The sequence below is a fragment of the Opisthocomus hoazin genome, chromosome 7 (genome assembly GCF_030867145.1).
Source record: "Opisthocomus hoazin isolate bOpiHoa1 chromosome 7, bOpiHoa1.hap1, whole genome shotgun sequence".
In the NCBI taxonomy this organism is placed as follows: Eukaryota; Metazoa; Chordata; class Aves; order Opisthocomiformes; family Opisthocomidae; genus Opisthocomus; species Opisthocomus hoazin.
The window spans coordinates 12307846-12333819 of record NC_134420.1 but is presented as its reverse complement, the minus strand read 5'-3'; the positions used below and the strand labels follow the sequence as shown (position 1 = coordinate 12333819).

Below are 25974 nucleotides of genomic sequence, written 5' to 3'. Positions count from 1 at the left end.
ACCCAGCGCAGTACCAACTTGCTTATCCCACAGTTGGACACCTTCTCCAAAAGGATGCTGTGAGGAACAGTATCAGAAGCCTTACCAAAATCCAGAAAAAATACATCCACCACCTTCCCTTCATCCACTAGGCAGGTGACCTTATTATAGAAGCATATCAAATTAGTTAAACAGAACTTTCCCTTTGGGAACCCATGTTGACTGTGCCTGATGATTGCATTATTCTTTAAATGCCTTTCAATAGTACCCAGTATAATCTTCTCCATAATTTTTCCATGAACTGAGGTTAGACTAACAGGTCTGTAGTTTCCTGGGTCTTCCTTCACATCCTTCTTGCGTGAAGAATACTGGCTACCTTCCAGTCTGCAGTGACCTCCCCAGACTCCCAAGAATGTTTGGTAGATGATTGAGAGGGGTCCTACTATAATGTTCGCTAGCTCCTTCAATTCTCTGGGATTAATTCCCTCAGGTCACTGTTCCCACACTGGTGGTCCTCTGACTCAGGGGACCGGGCAGCCCAAGATGTATCAGTATTACCAAAGACTGATGTAAGAAAAGCATTTAATGCCTCCACTTTTTCTTCATCCCTATTAGTTGGATGATCTTCTCCAACAAGTATTTTTTTCTTTAGACCTCCTCTTGCTATTAACGTATTTTAAAAAGCCCTTCTTATCTGACACATCACTGGCCAGTTTCAACTCGAATTGAGCTTTGACCTTTTTTGTCTTCTCCCTGCATATACGAACAACAGCTCTGTAAGCCTGACCTAAGCCTGACCTTGCTTCCAGAGATCATACAATTTCCTTTTCCTCTTGAGCTCCATGAGGAGTTCCCTGTTCAGCCAAGCTAGTCTTCTGCCCTGCTTGCTTGACTTACGACACAAGGTGCTGTGACACATGTAAAGATACCTGACCTCTGCAGATTTGACTCAAACATGCTGGATCCACCCTGGTGAATCCATTCTGGTCATCTACTCAGTTCTGTTACAGCACAACAATCCCTTGTTCTCCCACACTAGTCTTCCTCTGATCTTTGTTAGATTACTAAATCAGTCTCACAGTACTGAAAACTCTCCATGAAATTAACTTCTAGAGAGATGTCCCCTCAGTATCATGTTAAAACAAATAAGAGTATGGAATCTTCACAGACTAGGCCATGAAGAATTGTAACACCAGAAGCTAGAATGGCATTGCCACCATGCCGTGACTTAAACTGCAGAAAGATATTAAACATGAGGTTATCTTATAATAATGTACTAATTAATTTGCATCTCATCTGAATCCACTAATTTGTAAGTGCATATTGACTTTAACTGTTTTACTTCTTTCCACACCACTATAAACAACAATTTCCTCTCATAAAACATCAAGACATCTATATTACTGCCCAGTTGGTAATGTGCAAACACACAGGCATAACCGGTGAAGAAACATCTGTAAGAAACCTCCAAGCACCTCTTCCTCCTTCTTTGTAGGGTATAGTGATACCATGTGTTAGCTGGTGCTGTTATCAATCATTTTTTTTTCCTGTGAGAGCAGCTAACAAAATGTTCTGTTCACAGAAAGAGCAAAACCACAAAAAATGTTGTTTGTATTTATAATTACACGTGCTGTACCTGCAGGTTACCTACTGAGGCATTCAGGGGCAAAACAGGAAAAAAACAATCATTCCACTGTAGGTTTGACACAAAACCAGAACAAGCCACAGAAAGCCAGCTTCTGTTATGTCCTGACTGAAATCCATTTGGAGGCATGACAACTCCTTATTTTATTTTCAATAGAGGCTGATGGGGTTTTTTCCTGTTGAAATTATGACCCTGCAAATAGAGAATTTTAGTCTGTGTCATCTTGGGATTCAGGTTGTTAACACAGTGAGGTACTTTCCAAAGCAAAATTAATCTTCGCAATAATTCTGGCTACACTGAGAAGCCACTACACTGATGGATAAATATGCTGGAAACTTGTAGGCAAAGAGTAAAAAGTTCAAAAAGTTTTCAGATAAATATGGAGATTTTTGGGCACATGGAAGTATTTGCACTTGCTTGTGGTTATCAAAACGAACATTCTTCCAATGGCATATTATTAGAAAAAGATCTCAGGTGAGAAACAATTGGGATACACAAACACTTTGGATTGGAAGTCACTAGACGTGTAAGCCGGCAATAAGCTTCTATGAACCATATGAAAAAGACTGGGTTAAGTAGTCAGCAATGAAGAATCACGATCCCAGAAGCTGGGGGGGAGGTTAAAAAAAGATTAAAAAATATAGATAGTTAGATCCAAAAGAACCTTCAAAAAAACCAACGCCCCCCCAAATCACCATCCAACTCAAACAAAAAAATGGAAATCACCTCTGCAATTTAACTAAAAATACAGCAGGGAGAGGCATGACAAACTTCACAGCTGCTTGCTCTGCAACAGAGGGACCCTATCGTACGGACAATACCTCAAAAAAACACTGGGACTGTTTTCTGGTCAAATAACTCCTTTCTGCATCTCTGTTCATAACCTGCATTCATCTAATTCTCCACCAACAGAAAAAGCATCAGCATCTGCTTCACGTAAGTTGTATAGACAAAATGCCGGATTAACAAGAAATGAAGCAGACATATTTGTTATAATGTTATTCTATTGCAAATATAACTAATTTCACTATGACAATACACTGTATAAAAGTAGCATGCCATACTCAGTCTGAACTATAAACACAATTTTTCCTCTGGGTCAGCTGATCTAAAGTCTTGATATATCATTCAGTGTGAGAAGGATCCATCCCTTTTCCCTTAAAGAGCTATTACCTTCTAAGAAAATTTCCTCTTACCCATTTAAACATGGCCATTATATCCCTGTGAATCAGAATCCAACTGCAAGCACAAAATCTTTGTGACACACATAATAATTCTAAGTTAAAGCCCAGGCTTACATTCCTTGACTCTGATGACCATAGAATGGTTTGGGTTGGAAGGGACCTTACAGATCATCTGTTCCAACCCCCCTGCCATGGGCAGGGACACCTGCCACTTGACCAGGTTGTTCAAAGCCTCATCCAACCTGGCCTGGAACACTGCCAGGTATGGGATAGCCACAACTTCTCTGGGCAACCTGTTCCAGTGCCTCACCACCCTCATCATAAAGAATTTCTTCCTTCTATCTAATCTGAATCTACCCTCTTTTAGTTTAAAGCCATTACCCCTTGTCCTATCACTACAGGCCCTTGCAAAAAGTCCCTCTCTAGCTTTCTTGCAGGCTCCCTTCAGGTACTGGAAGGCTGCTGTAAGGTCTCCCTGGAGCCTTCTCTTCTCCAGGCTGAACAGCCCCAATTCTCCCAGCCTTTCCTCACAGGAGAGGTACTCCAGCCCTCTAATCATCTTTGTGGCCCTCCTCTGGACCCGTTCCAACAGGTCCATGTCTTTCCTGGGCTGAGGGTTCCAGAGCTGGATGCAGGACTCTGGGGGGGGTCTTATGATGATGACTTTGTCTGTGACCTGAGGTACATCACTGAACATTTGTTCAGACATCCCTAAAAGTGGTACAAACAACTTTGTTGTAACAGGTATTTGGAAGCCTTATCAAACATGTAGGCTGCTGTAAAAGACAAAATGATTGCTACAGGCTTGCTCTTGAATGACAATTTTCTGCTGACTTCAGCAGAAATTGGAAGAGGCCTTTAAGAAGCCTACAACTTGAACCATCTACTACAGGATCTAATTGATTGCATCTACTTGATTGCAATGGATTTGCAGGGGCTTCCATAACTACAAGTACTGCTCGTGCAAGCACAACCCAGAAGCAGAGCCTAAATAATGGTGAGAAACGCCAGCCTTACACTCACATTTTGTTTTCACTATAAGGCAGTTACCAACATAGTTCCTACTTGGTCTCTTGGATAAGCAATGTAATTCCAGTTTGCCCTTCAAATGCAATCTGGTCCCTTAAAATGCACTTGAGTACATTCAGTTGGGAATGACTGAACCTAAGCCAAAAAGAAGCATTACTCACCCTAATGTGAATTTAAGAATATGATTCTGGGGCACAGTAAATGAATCTTTCAAAAATTCCAGACAAAGTGACCAAGTTGCTCAAAAAAGACGTTGTCAAGTCTTGCATCAACCAGCCTGCCTTTAGTTTCTTATGGGGCAAATAAATAGCTTTGCAAGAAAATATTTGCTCGAAGAGGAAATACACTGTTGCTTCCAAGATTCAAAATGCATTCATATTTTGAACTCATCTGTCAGGTTCTAGCTCAAGGCAACATAACTCTATTAATATTTATTTAATAATATATGTTGAATATTTTATAAATGTTATTACAAAGCCACAGACCAGGGTAAAAATCTCAGAAGTTCAAACAACACACCAAATTAGATACGACTAGAGCTAAGTAGCAAAACTAATTCATCAGAGTAAGAGCATACTCCTCCAATCAAAGACCTGTTTTTCTCTGCCTTCTTACAGTTTATCAACAATGGATACTTCTGATACAGTTTCCAGTAGATGGGGATTTTCTTGCACTGATGTAACACAAGTAACTAGATATTTGTGCAGATCATGAGGTGACAAAAATACCTCCTGGGAGCGGATACTGGGATAAGTCTCCATTTTGTCAGGGTCTAATTCCTGTCCCTGCACAGTGAAAACTCCATCGATTCAGCTGAAAACAAACCATTTCAAGATGTGAGAACACATAGTAAGTGGTTTCTCCTTTATAAGGAAATCTACACAGGTAGACTTTGTGTCTCAGAAGCATCTCAGCTGGGAGATAAAATCTTCTCTCACATCACTGAAGATGCAGCTGCTAACAAAGCAAATGGAGAATAAGGCTTTGATTCTGTGCATAGGCACAGAGATAGTGTTTTACCCAGTCCTGTCATCACGTGATGCTGCAGGGGGTCTGCATATGAGTTTGCCTCACAGCAGTTTTACATCCTCTGGAACAAAACTTGTAATATAAGGACAGAGGACCATGTTCTGCTTAGTGTGTTTAAGATAAACAGGTAGCTCAAATGATCCTAACTCTTGCTGCTATTTCTGTAGCTGAAAGTTACCTCTCTTGTTCCTGTAGATGTTCGCTCTTACAGCCTTATACATAAAATTTCCCAGTGAAAGAACTAACTCCCAGTGCCTAAACACTGCAAAGAATGGGAACAGCCTGTGTGAAATTTGCTAAGAAACTCAAGCCATGACAAAAATTAAGGAAGTTTCACTAGTTGTCAACATCATCATATCAGAGAATGTGATAGACAACATCCTACTTCTTGGCTAGCCTGGACACCAGGCCAGTTTGGGCACAGTGTCTGCTTCTCCACCCCTACCTGATCATGCATATCACACAGTAGAATAGTAGATGAGATACATCTTAAAAAAGAAAAATGGCAATGAAAGATGAAGCACAGTGAGCAATCTGTAGTCATGGATTAGGGAGCATAATTTTAACATGGAAACATTATTTATTGCACTGATATTGTAATTATAATGTAGTTTTTGTAGAACAATTACTGTCTTTATTAAGTGATTCATCGTAGACCTTGCAGCTGAAAGCAACACAAGCAATCTAGAGATGACTATTTGGTGCTGCAGAGATGAAAATGTAGTTCAGTAGCAGAGACAGACCATCCAGCCTGAAATCACCTGCCAACTACAGTTTTCCACATAGCCCTACTGAAAGCAACTAAAGGCAGCCCCTGGAGCTGCACCTCTAGGGCCAAGTGTTTAGGATGCACCTGAATGACATGGCTGCCCACCATAACACGAGAGCACATTTGAAGCAGCCACCTGTACTTTGCCAACACATGGTGTATGGCCCCAGATGTGTGCCAGAAGCAGGTGGCTGAGGGAAGGAGCTTGCTTTTCAAGCTCAACATCTGTAGAAATAATACTGTGCTTCCCAAAAGCTCTAATATTGCACTCTGCATTTATATTCACCCTGGTATTATCTGGGATACGCTGAGTATCGTAAGAAGAGTTCGTAATAAACTACTGAAAAATCTTACATTACAGCTCCATAATTTGTTTTGATATAGCCAGGAACACAGATCCAAATCAGGACAAAGTTAGATGAGGCAGCATACACTATGCTACCTTGCACACTACAATCTGTTACAGATGAAAATATTTTATGTAGGTCAGGCACTGCTTCCCTGGAGACCGACACAAAGCCATAAAGAAATCAGCGCAGCATTGGGCCTTATTCCAGTGATCCAGTCTACCCCAAAGTTTCAATTATGCAGAGATTTCACAGAATCACAGAATGGTAGGGGTTGGAAGGGACCTTTGTGGGTCATCTCGTCCAACTCCCCTGCCGAAGCAGGGTCACCTACAGCAGGCTGCACAGGACCTTGTCCAGGCGGGTCTTGAATATCTCCAGAGAAGGAGACTCCACAACCTCCCTGGGCAGCCTGTTCCAATGCTCCGTCACCTTCAGAGTGAAGAAGTTCTTCCTCATGTTCAGACGGAACTTCCTGTGCTTCAGTTTGGGCCCGTTGCCCCTTGTCCTGTCGCTGGGCACCACTGAAAAGAGTTTGGCCCCATCCTCCTGACACCCACCCTTGAGATATTTATAAGCATTTATTAGGTCCCCTCTCAGCCTTCTCTTCTTCAGGCTGAACAAGCCTCTGGTCTTGTCTATCCAAGCACTCTTCCCAATCAACTTGTGCAAGGCTAAGTATAGTGGACTGGACAGCATATACATCATGATGCAAAACTAGATAAAACTCCTCACACTCACAAGGAGACAATAGTTTTGTCAGAGGAAGAAAGAAAAAAATATCAAAGTGACACTAATTTTCAACTCGTTACAACACTGAGCTGCACAATCCGGTTTTGGGAACAGAAGGCAGCTCTCTGGCCCTCACAGTGAGGAGAACGGTGTTATTAAAAGAAGTAGTCTTGCATTTCTCCCTCTCTTTCCTTAAAACTGTGCTCTAACGTAACTGAGAGGGGACCTGCAATAACATTTTATCTCTGACACGTGGGAGAAAAAGAATTTCAGGAACCCAGAAGTAAAAATGAGTATTTTTTGTTCTGTCTTGCAGTCTCAACAGAGAATTCTACATTTTTAAAATAAATTCCTTTTTTGGCTGTTGTATAACAGTATGCTTTTCATCTGCCAACTAAAAAGCACAAAATAAAAGCTTCCACTAACTTTTCATAGCAGAGTTCAGAACTTAATTTTGTAACTCGTCGCACCATTTTTCATTACCACCTATCTATCGAAGAATTTCTCTTATATCAAAAGCCTGAAAGATTTTCAAATAGAACAGCACTGTACTTTCAGAATGGTATTTAGCTGTGAAGAGATATAGAAAGAGGTACACAAATCACACACAGTACTGCATATTTTAGATGGGATATTAGGAAAAAATTCTTCACCAAAAGGGTTGTCAAGCACTGGAAAAGGCTGCCCAGGGAAGTGGTAGAGTCAACATCCCTGGAGGTATTTAAAAGATGTGTAGACATGCTGCTTAGGGACATGAGTCTATGATTCTAAATGATTTTATGATTCTATGATAGTAAACAGATACAGAGTGTATGATGGAAAAAGAAAATATGTGCATTTATGCACATTATGAATATCTTAATTCCCCTCCAGAGGGAAGGCGGCATAAATGACTATCTATATATTCCAGTTTGCTCCATAGAAATTTTCCTAATTTAAATAAACCAAGTAATCTAGAGAAGCTTTCCCCATTATGCCTGTGTGAAACTATCCTCCTTACCAAGTCTGGGATCACAGGTAAGCAGGGAGTTTTAGGTATCACCTCTGCAGAATTCTAGCATTCTTACTTGAACGAAAGAATAATACCAAATTCTGTATTTCAATCCCTTTCCCAGATCAGATATAGAAGCTTTTGCTCCTATATTGCCCCCCCTCCTCTCTCCTCCAACACAACAACTTATACTACTACAGAGCTGTGGATCTCCTTTGCACGACACAATCTATATATTTTTTGCTGTTTTTCCCCCCCGCAATAAGAAGCAAGCTGTATTTCAAATGTAAGCCACCAGCATTTGTTGGTTATGCTCCTTACCCTGATTCCAAGCTCCACATTCTCTCCTCCATATACTTCCATGCCTTCATCCAGCAAGCCAATCTCTTGGAAATATTCTCTATCTACTATGAAGCATCCAATCAACGCAGGGCTTCTGGAAGAACAAACCAGCGGCAACTAAAATTAGCAGATAGAATATGAACAATTTTATTATTCAGAAATGGATTATATTTATAATTGCTGGATCAAATTGTGCATCAAGACAGACTCTTAGGGAAGTGTTTCTCAAAGAGATTTATTCAGCTCTGTCTTCTAATGTTCTTAATTCTATGTTGAAATAAGCACCACTGAGGGAAAACAGACTCCAAATTATTGGACATACATATTTACCAGAACTGGCAGGATTTCAGTGCTAAAAATATTAGATACAGGAGCCCCAAGTTTGTTTCTGAGGTACCAGCCATTTTAATGTCTGTTCCTGCTAAGTCCTCAGGTTTCTTGTCTATGATAATTAACAAGGATACCCAATGATGCACAATTTTGTGCCTTTAGCCAGGAGCTAGGTTCATCTACAGCTGAGAAAACATGTGTCTGTAAGCTTATGCAAAAGAAATTATTTCTTGAATGGGAACATCCAGATAGGATTTTGCAATAAAGAATCAAGAAATGTCTGCCGTTACCAGCATACTGTAAAATTAGTCCATTGTCCTGAGCCAAATTATACAAGTCACATATCTTTACTGAATCAGTAAGCTCTATCTCTGTCATGACCTGAATTAACCAACTTTTACTACGCAGAGCCAAACTTAAGAAGGTAAGAGTTCAGGCTCAGAGTGTACAATTTTACCTTTATGAGATGCAGTGGAGAATACAGAGTAATTTAGCCTTTTCATTTTTCTCCTACATTATAATCCACAACAGCAAGAAATAAAAATGTCTTTTCTGATTATTATGCTGGTATCAGGAACTATGGTAACAACAGGATATTAATTAGCAGTACAGAGGAAATCATCCCACATTTATGGGGAACATTCAAGCTGCAGTAAGTGTAGACATCTGCTTTCAAACAGATTATAGGATGTCTTAATCACAAATTGTACAAGTCTACAGAAATCTACGCATTTATGCCTGTAACTTGAAGTGCTATAGTACCCACTCTATAACAATGAAAGACTGTTTCTGATGTATTTATTAATGAAGAAAATACCAGTTAATGTCACTTCAAAAATTACGCTTCTTTTATAACAAAATACTCTAATTTTTGGTGTTGTTTTTAAAGCATTTTTCAGAGTACATGATTCCCTTTGTTACAATTCTAGAAGCATATTGGAGGCATGGTAGAAGCCATCAATGAATACATGTGGCTTTTTTGTTCGTTTGTTTTAATTATCCAGCACACACATGCAGTGTGTTCCACTGAATAAAAGGGGCCAAGGAAAGGGCTGGCAAACAAACATAAACATCCAATATTCATACAGGACATGCACGCCACTATACTCACACAGAACAGAGTTTTAGGGTAAAATGGAAAAGTAGATTTGCTCTTTATTCTAAGTGCTTTTAATTTAAAAAGTCACCATAATTAACACAGAAGGTTTGCCTCTCCAGGACTCAGTAGAATATTTCAAAGCATTTTCATAATGTTAACAGAGCTCATTAACACTGTCAAGCCTTTCTAATGATGTGGAAATTACCACCCCTTTTTACATGTCTGTGGCAAACCTGTGAATTTTTATCTCCTGCTTTCCAATTCCAAGTCCTGTTCTAATGAAAAAAGCTGTCTGCCTGAAAATACAGAACCACTGAATGAAAGATACCCCTTCACACTGACTGCATGGGAACTGACTGCGTACCCAGAAGAAAGGCCTGGAATCTCAACAGAGCTGCTGAGGGCATTCAGAGGCACCTGCTCCCCTCCCCGAGAGAAGGGTATTGTTCTGTACCAGTCTAACAATACTCTAGACATGATAAGAAAGTACAGAGCTAGACCATACCAAAGCAAGGATCTAATTCAGTCTCTGTTCACACACTATCAGTGGACCAGCATTAACTCCTAGGACACAACACAGCTGTAAAGCTATTTGACAGTATTATAAAGAATACAACTGTCAGATCCATTCTGTTTATATAATACATTTATAAAGAAAATTCTGGTTTTGGCCCATTACTACTAAATTAGCAGACAACATTTGGAGAAAGAAGTGCTGCTGAGCATTCAAGGCTACCATTTCACTTTGGCTATGTGTTTTACCCCATGGTAATAACAAGGAAACCCATTTAAAAAGATGTACAGAAAACAACTGTTTTCTTGATGACTGTGCAGGGGTCAAGGACAGCTCATGGACATTTAACTAATTTAACATCACAGTCTGTAAAATCTATTACATAGCTGAGACCACTCACCATCTGTCATATCTAAATTAGCATTGCCAGTGACACACTAATCTAGGTCACAGTTGCATGTTACCTTATTGGAGCAGTTGTGTTCTCCAGTTTCCACCATGACTTAGGAGGGTTCAGATATCGGCACCACAGCTCCCAGTCAAATCCCTGTGCTGAGAGGGGATACTCCTCTATTTCAAAATTATCATACTTAATGTTATCAAATGATGGAGAAATTACTCTTTTTCTGTTTTCTTTTATCCTGCTGAGCACTGGTTCAGCCCTAAAAAAAGAAAAATAGTGTTTTTACTATGGCAGTGGATGCATAGCACTGATGGAAATAGCAGCTTAAGCTGTATATTTCAGAAAGGACATTATCTATAGCTGTTACCCATACAGAGCTCCCTTTGCTTTGAGATGGAGTTTTCACAGAGCCGGATCAGCCCCAAAATAACACACTGCAGTATTTCATCTAGGATGCCCTATTATTAACCTTGACGTTAGTTGGTGAATGGAAGAAATGAGTATCTGCATATCACAGAGTATTTACACTCTTGCTACCAAATAATGATAACTTCAGGCCGAGGACATCAAGATCAGATCTAATACTAGATCTATCCTAGGGACAGAAGCTCCTGCCTTTTTACCATTTTTTTCACTCAAGAAGCAACAGAGATATTAAATCCAGAATGAACAATGTAAAATACATGCGTTTAGTCATATGCTACTTTTCTACAGAGCAGCAACCTCAGTGCCAAAATAACACTTCATTTACATTGTAGAACATAAAAGAAACATAGTATTTATAATTAAAAGAAGATAAATTTGGCCATGGGCAAAGAGCTACATTACCAGAGAAGGATTTTAACATGCAGTTTTCCAGTATAGTTTAAATACATTACAATTAGACCAGTAGATAACTCAGTATAAAAACGGATCTAGATTGTTACATAGCACAAACACATTTTTAACATTTGTGTCCCATGCTTGTGTCTGAATCTTCCAGAATGCTAATCCAACCTCTATACACAAGAGAAATGCCATTCAGTAATTTACACACAGTGCTTGGAAAAGGTCCCTTGATCAGAGAAATTCAAGGAGACACATACCATCCCACATTGAATTCCACATGAGCATCAAAGAGAGCAACTACTGGTGCTGTGGCTACTCTCCATCCACTAACTCGAGATCGAATCAGCCCCTCTTGTTTGCTGTGTCGAACAACCTTGATGAAACCAGGCTTATGGGCATTCACTTCATCAACATACTTCTTTAGTTTCTCCTTGAGTTCCTCTGTGGAAAAGAAAGAATTAGATATTAACAAGAAGTATCAGCTTGACAAGATGTAAAAATCTGTTCTTTCAGCAAAACAGGAATCTTCACACAAGGAAATACTCCTTTTTGATTTAACTACTAAGAATTCTCAAATAGTTAAGTCTAAAAGGAAGCAAACAAAAAGTAGAAGGACCATAAATTATATAGTAATAAAAATTCCAAGTGCAACTATTCATCCTACATGACTGAGATCAGAATCCAGCCACTGTTTGATGTTAACATGCCACAAAATAAAGCACTCAATCATAAAGTATCATAGCTAAATAAGTGCATATTATATTACTGTACAACAAACAAAATAAGTATCTCGTATTTCCAAGTGTTGCCCATGAACTAGTTTTACCAATATTCCAAGGAAAAAAGTAAGAATAAAATGAATTCTTTATCCTTTTTCCATTTTTCTTTCTAAACTTTGACAAGTCTCTTCTATCTCTACTAAAATCTTCCATGCTTTTCTTTTCTCGGAACAAAGACAGTAAAAGAGACCATCAAAGACCATTCCTCATTAAAATACAAAAAAGTTTTTAATCAACTGCTATCACATTTTCCGGTTTAAAGAACACCGCATGAGAGAATCCAACAGGCAGAGCTGAAATATGCTATTCACTATCACTATTAACTGAAAAAACTGTTCACTACTATTCCTTATTAGCATTGCTAAGTTCTACTTCTGTTATGGTACCACATGAGCCAGCAGTGTGCCCTTGATGCCAGGAAAGCCAATGGGATCCTGGGATACATCAAGAGGAATGTGGCCAGCAGGTCGAGGGAGGTTCTCCTCCCCCTCTACTCTGCCCTAGTGAGGCCCCATCTGGAGTACTGCTTCCAGTTCTGGGCTCCCCACTTCAAGAAAGATGAGGAGCTACTGGAGAGAGTCCAGCGGAGGGCTAGGAGGATGATGAGGGGTCTGGAGCGTCTCTCCTACAGGGAAAGGCTGAGGGAGCTGGGCTTGTTCAGCCTGAAGAAGAGAAGGCTGAGAGGGGACCTTATAAATGCTTATAAATATCTCAAGGGTGGGTGTCAGGAGGGTGGGGCCAAACTCTTTTCAGTAGTGCCCAGTGACAGGACAAGGGGCAATGGGCACAAACTGAAGCACAGGAAGTCCCGTCTGAACATGAGGAAGAACTTCTTCCCTCTGAGGGTGACGGAGCACTGGAACAGGCTGCCCAGGGAGGTTGTGGAGTCTCCTTCTCTGGAGATATTCAAGACCCGCCTGGACAAGGTCCTGTGCAGCCTGCTGTAGGTGACCCTGCTTCGGCAGGGCAGTTGGACGAGATGACCCACAGAGGTCCCTTCCAAGCCCGACCATTCTGTGATTCTGTGGTGTTACTAAACTCCCTTTCTTCCAGATCTCTCCACAAACCCAGAAATATCTTTGCTGGTTTGCAGAATAATGCTCCTGTGGTTACCATGCTAAACTGTATATCAACAAATCTACATTAAAAGCTCCGTGCTGCCTAGCCCTTCCTGTGAAACCTTGTGCAAAGCACTGAACTTCTCCATACCAATTCCCCATCTGCAAAACGGGATCAGCACACTTACTTCGGCTTTTCAGTGTATTTAGACTTTACAGTCTTGAAAACAGCAGTTTTCTTTTTCTCTGCATTTGGCCAGTACCTAGCGCCCTGGGGCACTGAGCTGTGGGGGGGCTGCATCAGACAAGGGACAGCACCAGAGCCCAGCAGAGGAAGGAGCAGCACCCCATAGTCTGCAAAGTGGGACAACTTTTGTCTTGTTGGCTGCCCCAAATTGCTTCCCAATAAAATACATCAGGATTTTTCTTTTTAACCTAACCAATGAGATTTTCTCTGCTATTGTTTTGCTACCATCAGCAGTACAGCCTGCTCCTAGCTACGTGCCAGGGGGACATTTCTGCGCTGAGCCCAGGTAGCTTCTCAACAGGATAAGCCAAGCACTCTGGGAACCAGTCACCTCAAACAGATCTGGACAACATGCACAGTAGAATGGTTAATGCAACAGAAAATTAAAAGCAAGCACACTTTATTAGCCACATTAAATGTTCATCCTTGGAAAGGAGGTGGATGTGTCCTCCCTCAGGCCGACAAAGAGAAACAGAGCTGTTTCACAAGCGGTCTTCTAACCTAAAGACTGTTACAGCCCATATGACCTCAGTGGACCTACTTCTCTGAGGATATGGAGGAAAGGACAACAAAGACTCCTTAAATTTACCCCTCTTTGTAAAGACTCTCAGCTAGCCACGAGATGTGATGCTCTTGCAGATGGTTCCACTGACGTTGCAGGACCATGCATGCCACATTTGTTTGCATAAAACAGCTCTCTGCATGGAAGCAAGAGAATAGCAAAGAAAAGTGCTGATACTTACAGTTCTTCATAAAGAACAAGAATTAAGAAATTAATCTGATTACAATGTCCATCACAGTACTTCAACTGCAGCTGTATTTTAGGAAGGGACTCAATATATTCCTAGAATTTCCCATATTATATTGCCATTATCTATTCAAATTGTTTATGTATGACTGCATTGCCTTGCATAAACAATGAGGCATTCACACACATAGGATAGAGCACTATTCTACTTTGTATTCTATTTGCTGCGTATTGATCAATACACTTTTTTCTTTTATAGCCAAAAAATCATGCTTGCGCAAAGCCACATATTCTTATTGCTCATCCCCTAACACGCAGATTTGTAGCAAGCACAAAACTATCAAACCAACCACTAGCTAACAGCACTTTAAATTCAAAAGAAGGCATTTATGTTACTGAAATTCTGCCCATGCAAAAACAGTGCAAAACAGTTCTCTATTCCCAAAACATAACATTGTGGAGAGTGTATATCAAAACACGAAGATCAAAGCTTTGCTCTTGGTGCAAGTGGCTGTTCATACTTTGCAATGCCAGGCTTTATTTGCCACAACAATGCAGCATCACCATTGAGTATAAAATATATAAAAGGAAAGCAGGTGCTAATCAAGGAATTGAAAATCAGTACTCTTGATAGAGTCACTGTTCTCTCAGTCACCTCTGTATTTAGCAAGTGGGCTATTCTTACTCCTGTCATACAACTTTCCTTATGTGGACTTTGTAGGCTTGAGTAAACACAAAATCTTTTTCATAGCAAGGTGTATTAGGGAAACTGGTGGAAATGGAACAGAACCAAAACCTTGGCTTGCCACCAGCATGACTTCAGCTGCACATTATAGCTGTGACATTTACTAGGCAGTACACATTTCTAAATTTCTGGTTACACTGCAGCTTTTTGCAAGTGAAGTGGCCTCAGAAGAGTCTCAGAGGAACCTTGCGGGCTTACCCATGGGCAGTCAGTATGCAGGAATCCTTCCCTGGGCTTCACTATCAGCCTCAGGAGGCGGAGGAAGGTGTTGCATTTTACCTAATTTTCAATACTGGCCCACAAGCGTTGACTTACTCTGTAGCATGTCCAGAGTAGGCAAGGCAGTATTCTGCAGTCAGGTATTTTATCACCTTTGTTATTTAAAATAGATTAGCTTTCCTCTGCAAAGGCAGAGTGCTGAGCAGAGCATTAAGTGCAACCTTTTTCCTATAAAACCTATTGGGCAGAGTCTCCCAGAAGAAAATATAAATCTACTATAAAAGCGTATCACTTTCACTCAGCCACAAGACACAGCAGACATGTAAATGAAGCAAAAAAGTCACTATTTTGGGAAGAGCACTAAAGATGCCCTAGCAGGATACTTCAGTAAGGTTTTTCATATTTTCCTGAGTTTTACATAAGAAATCTTAGTTCAATTGTCTTTGACAGTTTTAGAGCACCTTGCCAAACCAGACTGAATGATGGGACTCTCCCACTAGGACTGATCATACACTTTGTGATGGCGCTGATGGTCTTCCGCAATTTATTTTTAACCCATGCTCTGTTTTTTTTTCCACTTCAGATATGTTGCATGTATAATAAACAGTCTTTTTCATTAATTATTGTGCTTCACTGCTTTATGCCACCATAGGGAGAAAAAAGGGAATGAGCAAATGTGTTATCTTCAATACACTGTTGATTCAGTTTCTAATTATGGAAACAAACAGGCTTATAAAGATAGATGCGTTTTCCTTTCAGCACAGAATCTCTCAAATAAGGACTCAATTTGACTAAGCTAAATGAGTATCTGCAACTGGAGAGAAAGAGCAGCCATCTATGGAATCGGAAAATGGTGCCGATCTGGCGCTTGGCAACGTTGCACTCTACCACCTGTCTCTATATGGTACAGACGTTTGCAAAGTACAGCACAATAAATGTAGAAAACATAATTAATGTGCTATAATTATGTTTAATATTAACATACTTAAGTTCTAATACTTCTAAGAGGTTGTTTGTTCATTTTTAACAAATCCACAAGGATTTTGTTTGTCAAGTTTCCCTATTTAGCACGACAAAGCAGTGCTGAGGAATTCATGCAACTTTGCCTTCATAGGAAGGGGCAGAAGCAGGGCAGGATGGAGGCAGGGAGCATAAGGAGTCAGACAACATCAGCTATCCCACAGCTACAGAGATTATACGTGAAAGGATCGTTTAGTTCATGAAAATCTCTTCACAAACCATCTTCCTCTCAGGATATGGTCTGAGAGAATGGCGGGCTTCAGAGAGGCCCCGGCAATGCAACTGCTCTCTTTGCAGTACTGCAGCTTGCTTGGCTTGTGCCAGTGGCCAGCGCTAGCTCAGAGAGACGATCTGGACCACAGGCCTGCCCTCCTCTTCGAACGCTGGGGGGCTGTGGCAGGCCATGCACTATGGAAAAGATTTCTCATGTATGCCTCAGGGAGTTTCTCAGAAGGAAAACCACCTACAGACCACGTTCTGCATCCAGTCACATGCAAGCAGCCTACATTTTGTATACCTTTACCCTCCCTGAATTGGGAAGCTAGATGCTCAATGATCTCCAGTGCCTTAGCCCCTTACTCCAGTGTCCTACAGCAGCTGCAGATCTGTCCTCAGACTTCAAATTTTAAAGCTCTTGATACAAACAGTGTTGTCATAAATAATAAATTACTGCCTCACATTCATAGAGAAGTAGCTTAAAGGACAGTCAATTAAGCCTCACTGTCAATAACTTTCATGCCTTAATGTACTCCCATTCTGAGTGCTTCAATGAGTCCTCACATCTCTCAGAACAATGACATTTGCAAAGTCTGACACTCCTGCTTTGCTGAGACAGATCATTTTACTGACTTTTAAAGCTCCTCTTCTTAGCTTTAAGTTTGCCAAAAGAAGTAAAATAATAAATAAATAAATGCTCTCCTAACTTTATGCATTTTCTAAAGCCTAAAAGTCCCTGCTGAATTCAGTGCAGCACAGTGCACACTGGATGTTTTTGCCATCTCTGCAAGCCTTGTGCTTTTACCTTCAGGGAAAAATTTATTTCTATGTCAAAGGCCCAGGTACTACCATGTCCCTCTTCAACCTTAGCACTTGGCACAAATGTGGCTTCTTTACTGTGAAGGGAAAGAAATTATTCTTTAATACAGAATGGGGTTTAATGTAAAAACTGCCCTCCCTGTGCCAGAAATTGTAGATTGACACATTATATGAATGGGACAAAATCCTGCAATTTGTTATTTTTATGTTCTAGCTTTGTGTGTTCCTTGAGCTGTCTAGAAGGCACACTCTGGTCTCCATGTAAAGAACCATGTTGGATACTTTCTTCAGTCATAAAGGACACTTGTAAAGGCAAATCATTGCAGCATCTGCAGGAATACAGTGGAACTACTGCCTGTCTCGGAGCCAAGAGACCACTGGTCAATTTGCTCCTGGCAAGGATCCCAGGGCTTTCCTGAACACCCTGTGCAGTAGATTAGAATGGGATCCACTGCCTTGCACCAAAGCAAAACAGCTAACTGGCAGAGAACAAGCAGTCAGTACACCCTGAGAGCTGCTGCCATGCTAGTAGCATCTCATTAGGCACATCTTGCTTCTGCATGAAAGGCAAATAAATTGGCAAAAAGACAATTCGCATGAAACAATTTTAAATCAAAAAATTTCCATCTTCTTTATCTGATTATTTGTCGCCCAAAGTCTTGGTAACATGAAGAACTGCTTTTCCACTCCTCCAATAACAATTTCATCGCCTTTAGAGAAACGGAATGTATTAACATAGCTAACTTCCTTTCTGGCAAATAAAGCAAGCCTTTTATACCAGGTTTGCTGCAAAAACACCCCCCTCTCTTCCCTCTCAGTCACTCTTGTAGGCATACAACCTGAATTCATGTAGTAAGCTGAATTCATGGCAGCAGCTAGGCATGTGAGAAAAACTGTTTGCTGCGCTTTATCTAATAGGCTTGTACATTGGATTATGTCACTTGATTTCACATGCAGCTCAGTGCTTCATAATTTTTATTTTCCTTTCCTCTAGCCCCTTATCTTTCATGCTCAAGTGATCACCTCTCATCTCTGTAGCAGAAGCAGATAATTCCAAATGGAAAATATTTATAACCAGATAGAGGCATGTCATTTGTAACGCACGTGTATATAGAATGTTTGCAACAGAGGGCAACAATGCACAAACAGATAACGAGGGCCTGCTGTGCACACATATTTAATAACCTCATGTTATCTGGTAATAGATAAACCACCCAAGGGAAATTACCCACATGAGGCAAGGAATTGATTTGGACAGACCTCAGAAACAAAAAAGCAGTATAGTCCTTTTCCTCCATTACCATACCTAACTTGTATTGTTGACAGAGATGCATAATCTAATCTTGGAAATTCAGCCTATCTACACCTAAAGTCAGATAGCATACTGAACTTTCACAGTCACAACTTTTGCATTCAGTAATCCAAACTCTCAGCTGGTGTTAAATCTCCCCAGGTCTATTAAGATAAAAGAGGCCTACAACAATTCATTCCAGCTCACACCCTGGACTACAAACCAAGGATTTCTTTAGTCTAGCACATGAACAGCACCCCTCTCCCACAACAAAGGCAGAAAAAAATACACATTTCCCCTCTCAGCACCTACACACAAGCACAAACTCTTTCAATTGCCCAGGAGAACCTAGTAAAGAGGAAATGGGAAGCACATATTGCTTTCAAAGGGTTTGACTGGGGCTGCTTTGATCCCTTCTCGGGTCCTCTCACAAACATCACAACTATGCATGTAAAGAGCTTAGGTGGACACTTCACTGAATCCTCTTGCTGCATGTAAGGTCTTGAGAATCTAACAGCACAACAACCATATAGCAGCAAATAATTCCACTTCAAAACAGTAATCAGTAAACTAGCACACCTCCCAACACAAAACAGGCTTTGCAGAGACCTGTACCAGCAGCTATTCCTTAACCAATCTAAAAGACACATACACTACTTGGGTTAATTTTGGATTTTTTTCCAAATGATGCATAATTCCAATCCCAGCCATGAAAGTGGGATATCATCCTCCAGATCATTAAGTTCTACCTAGAAATATTGCTGCATCTTAATAAATCCCAATAGTATGTGACAATGAAAATCATATTTTGGAAACTGTGGCAGCTGAACACCATGTTATGGAGAAGGGGGTTACTGGAGAAAGAAATATCACATCTGTTATTTCTTGTTAGTGCTATCCCTTGTAGTAATGTCTTTATAATAAGGGCTTTAAATCCCTTTTATTTCCCTTTCATTATTTATTGAGTACTGTTCAAAGGCAGTACTCCATTTCTGTCCTACAGTGCATCCTGTCATCAGTATCATCGAGCCCCACATTCTAGCAGCAGAGTGTCTCGCAACACTTTGTAAGACAGAGAGATAAACTGAGACGCCAGATGAATCTGCAAGGTCACACCAGAAGTTGCAGCAGGGGAAGAATAGAGCCTGGGTCTCCCAAATCCCAGGGCAGCATGCTAACACTGCACGATTTCTCTGAGGCTGTGATTCTGCAGTTTGAGCCATGACCCATACGGAGCTCAGAGAACTCTGCGCAGATGTAAGACCTCATCGACATCACTGGGTCAGGATTAAGAGGCAGCTGATATCTGGAGCTCTTGTTAATGTCAACAAAAATGCATTGCAAGAAAGGAATTAAACACAGCCCTTCCGTTCCCCTATAAATGGGAGAGGCTCACATGCTTGCCTCTGATTACTGAGTTTACTAAGGGTAAGTGTTCAGAGGAAATGAAAACAAATCTGCTCTCAGGTGAACATTCCTTCCAGCTCTTTAATGAACATAAGTATATGCAGCAAGGCAGGACTAATAAAAAAAACCACAAAATATCTTTTCTTAGATTAAAAAATTCCAAAATTAGACAGAGTTTACAACTGATAATAAAAGCCAGTTGGGCGTGTGTGTGCTTATACCCGTGAATACGCAAACACAAGCTAGACGTAGAACAAGGACTTTCCAAGCGCTGCCCGTAGTTATCAACTGCCATACAAACAACAAAGCGAGGGTACAGAGGCTGCTACGTATCTCTTCATGGCAATACATAGAACCCTTTCAATGCAAAGGTGTTTAAATCTTCAAAACATCTTTAAGCACAGACCTGAAATTATATAATTTTAATTGTTCCACTCAACTGAACTGATTGCTGGATGCTTGAATTAATGTCAGCAGGAACACTCTTCCACTCCAGTTTCCTGTGTATGACTACTTCCCGCTTAGGGACCGTTACTGGATATATTACGGCTACAATGATGTGATTACAACAATGGTTAAACCTGATCAGGAACCAGCACAATCACTGAAATCAGATATTCATATTGCATCTGATGCAAGAACAACTTCTGATGTTTATTTGGATACAACTGTTTTAGAAGACCATGCATTAGAGATGGCACAGTGAATACAATACACCGCCGAAATAACCACTGCCAAAATTCTGAGTTCATAATTTCATTTCTTACTGTTCGTGGATTCATTTGTAAAATGACCTTTAAATGTTAAAGCGAAGTGTCTGAGAAATGCATTCTAGTCCTAGCTGGATAGCAGCTGTTTCCAGTAATCTAAGTGGCTTTTTTTTTTTTTTCCCAATATGCAGTATTTAATTTAATTCTAATCTATTCCTTGGATGTGTATGGGAGAGAAAAATCACTATTCAGAAAAAGAAACTAAATGCCTGAAGAGAGCCAGAGCAGAAAGTATAAATCTACAAAAATACAGTCTGAAGAGCAGATTAGAAATGCTCTGTACTTCTCTAACCATAAGGTGAGGCAAAGCACTTTGCCGTACTGTGAACTTGATAAATAATCATGATTCCAAGAAACAGCATAGCAACTCATGTTCTGGTAACAGATTAATAAGGAAAAGGAAACTGTCAATTAAAATACAATAGCGCAAGTGTAACTACTTTATTTCTGGAGTGGATTCAGAGGAAATCAAGAAGTTGCATTAAAAATGGAATATTGAAATATGCAGTTAGAAATGTATGGAACAGAGCTGCTTATATTCTTTTCTGGACCAAACCTCTCTCTAACAGCAAGGAAGTTGAGAACAGGACGATAAAAGGAAGATGAAACAGAAAGTAATCACCAAATACTTCTGGTGGGAATAGACCTCTGCAATCCAAGCCCTGACTCAAAGCAAGTCCAATTAAACAATACTAAATACCATTCACTACTAAAGAGTTCTTTAAAAGAATGACAGAGAGCATTAAAAGATAGGGTTTAGTTTTGTTTTTAATAAATAGGACTTAGCCTAGCATGCCACAATGGCTTTTATGAAAATCTTACTTTATATCAGAAATTATAATCTAACTTTATACTCCATGCATAGAATTAGTTCCTTGGGAGCAAAACAGCATGCACCAATCCTGATGATACTGTGAAAACATCCTTGAGGGTCAGGACAGCAATAATTCTATTCCTCTTTTCGCGATCTCACTCTACAAATCAAACTGCAATTAAGGAAAAAAAAATACAAATTAACTTTCTGTGGTGCATTTTTTTTAACCTAGTCCCAATGTAGAGTTGCCAGCTCTTCTTTTGAATGAATGACTTACTCTACCAGACAACTCTTCCACATCTGATGCAAAATGTTCTGTCCATATTCCAGGTCAGAAATACTGATTTCTTGACTACCTGTGATCGTGTTGAATATGATCCGCTACTATCTTCTTTCAAAGGTGGACTGCCACTTGCAGAAGAATGTAATTCACCACAGCAATAGCAATACAGCGCCCAGTACACCAAGCAGAAATACAGATTGTCTGGGCAGGAGGGCTCCTTTTGACAGATGGGAATAGTTCACAAAAAGGACTTGTTTTTAAATCAGCAGAGCTGCATTCACACAAGATGTTTCTGTCAACAGACAGAAATAAAAAAAAAAAGGCAAATTATACCAATATGACCAATTTTTGTTCATTATTCTAGTGGCTAATACATTGCTGGCAATGCAAACAAGAATAGATTGGGTAGTACCACTTGAAAGTAAAAATTTTACAGGTTAAAATACTGAGATCACTGAAGTCAATGAGAAGTTTTCAGAAAAACTCGTTTTATGTCCAGGCCCTGATTGCAACATCACACACGACAGCAAGTGTAAGTTACAATTAGCCCTTGTAAAAGCCAGCTCTCACATGCCCTCGTATTATACCATACAGTCTTGAAAAATTCTGACCAACACAACGTATTCCATCACACATTCATGAGAGTCTGCTAACCTGGCATAAAAAGGAGCAGGACCTATCCAATCACCTGCCACGCAAGCAAAGAAGAGCCTGCAGTGTGCACTTCTGCTACAATCCTTGGAGGAATGTCACCTCACAGACCACTGTCAACTTCATTTGGGACAATTGGTAGGTATATACTGTGCTACTTAAGTCATGGTGTTTAATTTACAACATTTGAATAACTTGGAAGTTACAACTTCTCAGTTTTGAAACTTCCTAAAAACAAGGATTGTCCTGGTTTCAGCTGGGATACAGTTAATTTTCCTCTCAGTAGCTGCTGTGTTTTGGATTTAGTCCCAGAACAATTGGCCAATGGAAATATTCCATACCATGGACGTCGCACTCAGTTTATGGATGGGGGTTGGCTGGGGACAGGAACCTATCTGCTCTTCTCATTTCTGTGAATCCAAATTCTCTCTTGTCCATGAGTTCAAACTTTTTTGGGAGTTTTGCAAAAATCCACGAGTTTGGCAATCTGCGATCGCTGCTCGGGGACTGGCTGTGAATCGGCCCTCAAGGGGGGGAGAAAACTTGTATTGTATATAGTTTGTTTTGCATATTCATTATAATCATTATTATTATTAGCATTTCTATTTCCTTTATTGCCTTATTAAACCATCTTTATCTCAACCCATGAGTTTTAGTTTTTGTCCATTTCTCCTCCCCATTCCACTGGGGAGGAAGGGGAGGGGTGAGCAAGTGGCTGTCTAGTCCTTAGTTTCCGGTTGCTGGCTTAAACTACGCCATGACAAAATCTAAATAATTCTTACTCTTGTAAAGCACTCATTCAAATCAGAAATAATTTGGTTTGAATACCATAAGAGCTGCAGGATTCTGGTTTTTGGAAGAATCCACCATGTACATTTTTAAATTAAAAGAACAAATTCTGGCTTGCTTCTTTCCAAGCATATTTAATTACTCCTTAGGAGTAGCACAGTGCTGAGATGATGCCATTTGTTAGCTGTGGAAAACCTCTAAATCTGCTGTATATGATCTCCAAGTAAAGGACTGCTTATTATAATAGTGTATCATCCACTGCTTCCTAAAAACCCCAAACTCCAAGTACGAAGAGAACACAATAGCATACAATTTGTATCTTTAGACAAAATATATCAGGATGCAACAAACTATTCCAAGCCTTTCATCAGCTTTTACAGAAAATTTCTCTCCAACTAATCAAAATCTTTCTGTTAGTTTTAAATAAATGTTTGAGTTTTAACTGTTATGTTACAATTGTTGTTCATGTCCTGCCTTTTTGCAGGAGAAACACATGAGGGACAGTGGCAGCAAACCTTATGTTTTCCGAAACAAAGGTGACACATTAAAAATAACGCAGGCAGTAACTTGGAACTAACATTCGTAATAGCTTTTCAACTCACAATACAGAAACAGCATTGTTACTAGCATCCTACTGAAGTCTGGGAAAGATGTGGTTAAATTCTGCTTAATTGGGAGTATGCTATTTTAAAACTGAAGTATGTTAATCTGCCTATTAGTAAGCCTCCCAGCAGGGTGGAAGCCTTGCTTGCATAACACGCGCACATAGAGGAACACACACCAGCCTTGCCTTTCCTGCTCTCCAGAAACAACCAGCATTAGTGTCAATATTTTCTGATATCATAAACAGTAAAAGTGTCGTTTCACTGTGCTGAGATATGACAGAATTCCACTGACTCCAGCACTCCCTCCTGGAATTGCACTCAAATGAGTAGCTGGAGACTAAGGCGCCTGGGCTGCTCGAGGTTTTTGCCTTACAGTGCAGATGACTGGGACTACCAGGGAAGGACAGTACCCACCCCAGAGTACAGGCAGCAGGCTGAGCTAGCAGTTCAAGTTTGCACCTTGTCAGCAAAAGCAGAGCTGGTTGGCGTCAGCTGAGAAACCCATGGGGAAAAGCACAGTACTTCTGGACCTACTGCCTGGGATTCAGCAGATAGCAGTCCTCTCTTCGAATCGGTCATGAACCAACACCTGACAGTGCCAAGCGTAGCTTTGCACTAAACTTAACAAAGAACATTTGCCTAAACTTAACAAAGAACATTTAAATAGCTTCTATCTAACTTACTTTTTTTCATCGAGTTTTAGGCAAATAAGGGTCCAAAAGAATATTCTTGAATTGCCATTTCTCTTACTAATATTTAGATACATTACAACAGGTTTGTTGATCGTTTGTGTTCTGGTAAAGATTACATTAATTTTAATTATACCCTTTCTTGTTATTTTTGTGATTTAATTTTAGCTCTTTTCTTCAAACTCTACCTTCTAAAGCACCTATGGTCAAAGCAGAGACACCCTCAGGACCCATCAGTCACTGCCCATCAGTCACTGCCCAGTAAGTACAGCTCCGGATGTGTCAAACTTACTGTTCATGAGGAAAACTACACAGTTTCAGGCCCTCCCCTACCACATTTTTCAGATAGCTTCATTTTCTCAATAAATGCAGTAAATTTTAAACATTCTCCTGAAGAGCTCCCAGCGTAAGTTTTACTGACATGATTATTTCTAATATACATTATGCTTCTGAATCCTGACATTTATATAAAATATTGCTTGGGAGCTTTAAGGTCTTTTCCAGGAGATCTTTTTACAGAGAACTGTTAGCACTAAGTACTGTCTGTATCTCACTTAGCTAGCTGTGATGTGGTCTGCAGCACTGTAAATCTACCAGACTCCATTTATTACAGAGATTCAAAGGCTTGAAACTATCACCTCCTATCCAATTCTTCCAGTATACTGTTTGACCTTTCATTGTGAATAATGATTTTGCACAGATACAGGCTAATTTTCTTGGACTGGATTTTGATTTGCAATGATTTGCAATTTGATTTGCAGTACATGCACATATTTTGGAATAGTTACTGTCTGACTTCTCAGATTTAAACCTTTTAGCATCTTCAGAAAAATGCTCCTTGTGCAGCTAAATTTCATAAATTCCATGATTCTCTCCAACTATGAGCATTAAATTTCTACCTTGTCTGCATATTGCAATATGTTGTATTGAAAACACTTGACAACTTCAGACTGAGTAATGATCTCATTTTCATATGTGGCATTCATCTTAGTTAACCTTAGAGGGTTATTATACAGCTATACTCTTGTTATTATGTTGCAAGAGGAGATTGCTCCAGAAGGTAGTAAATGTAGAGTTCTAATATCAAATCTTTAAAAAATCTATAACTGTTTCAGCGACAGTCCTTGGAAGGGCTCTGACAGGCAAGTCGAATCTGGTAAGTGCCTACACACTGAACCCTTAGACATAAACCGTTGACCAAGTCTGGGAGTAGGAGTAGATCCAGCTGCACCTAGACTCTCCTGAGAGAGAGTTTAGAAGGCAAGGGGGTCTGCTCTGAACCTCGTGACTCAACGGGAGGGCTCTCCTTTTGCCGCTTATCCAACTCCCTTACTCCTTTTAACACGACAATAGCCACATCTAATTTATTGTCATGCAAATCTTTGCCATTGGATAGCAAAGTGGCCCAACTTTATACAGTCCTTTACCACTTGCGTTTAGCACAATATTTGCACTGAAGAGGTTTATGAGCTCCTCAGAAGAGCTGTTTGGAAAGCTGTTGTCAAAGCAACTGGCAGGGTTTGCTACCAGAGTGACATTTGCAGTTCACGTGAAGAATGGGAACCTGACCACATGCTGCATTTCCAGTTAGGGCACTCGAACC

The 25974-nt window shown here is 40.2% G+C and overlaps 1 protein-coding gene across 15 annotated transcripts in view; it reads right to left on the bottom strand.

Moving 5' to 3' along the window:
- GALNT18 (polypeptide N-acetylgalactosaminyltransferase 18) overlaps window positions 1-25974 on the bottom strand; it is a 321219-nt gene that overhangs the window by 144526 nt on the left and 150719 nt on the right. For all 15 annotated transcript variants that reach the window (XR_012764669.1, XM_075427473.1, XM_075427471.1 and 12 more), the window contains 3 exons: window positions 11479-11662; window positions 10455-10652; window positions 8027-8141 (listed from right to left, as the gene is read on the bottom strand). Coding sequence is in view for 14 of the 15 variants with exons in the window: in XM_075427473.1 (XP_075283588.1) it covers window positions 8027-8141; window positions 10455-10652; window positions 11479-11662 (497 nt within the window). In the remaining variant the exon portion in view is untranslated. The remainder of the gene's footprint in view (window positions 1-8026; window positions 8142-10454; window positions 10653-11478; window positions 11663-25974) is intronic.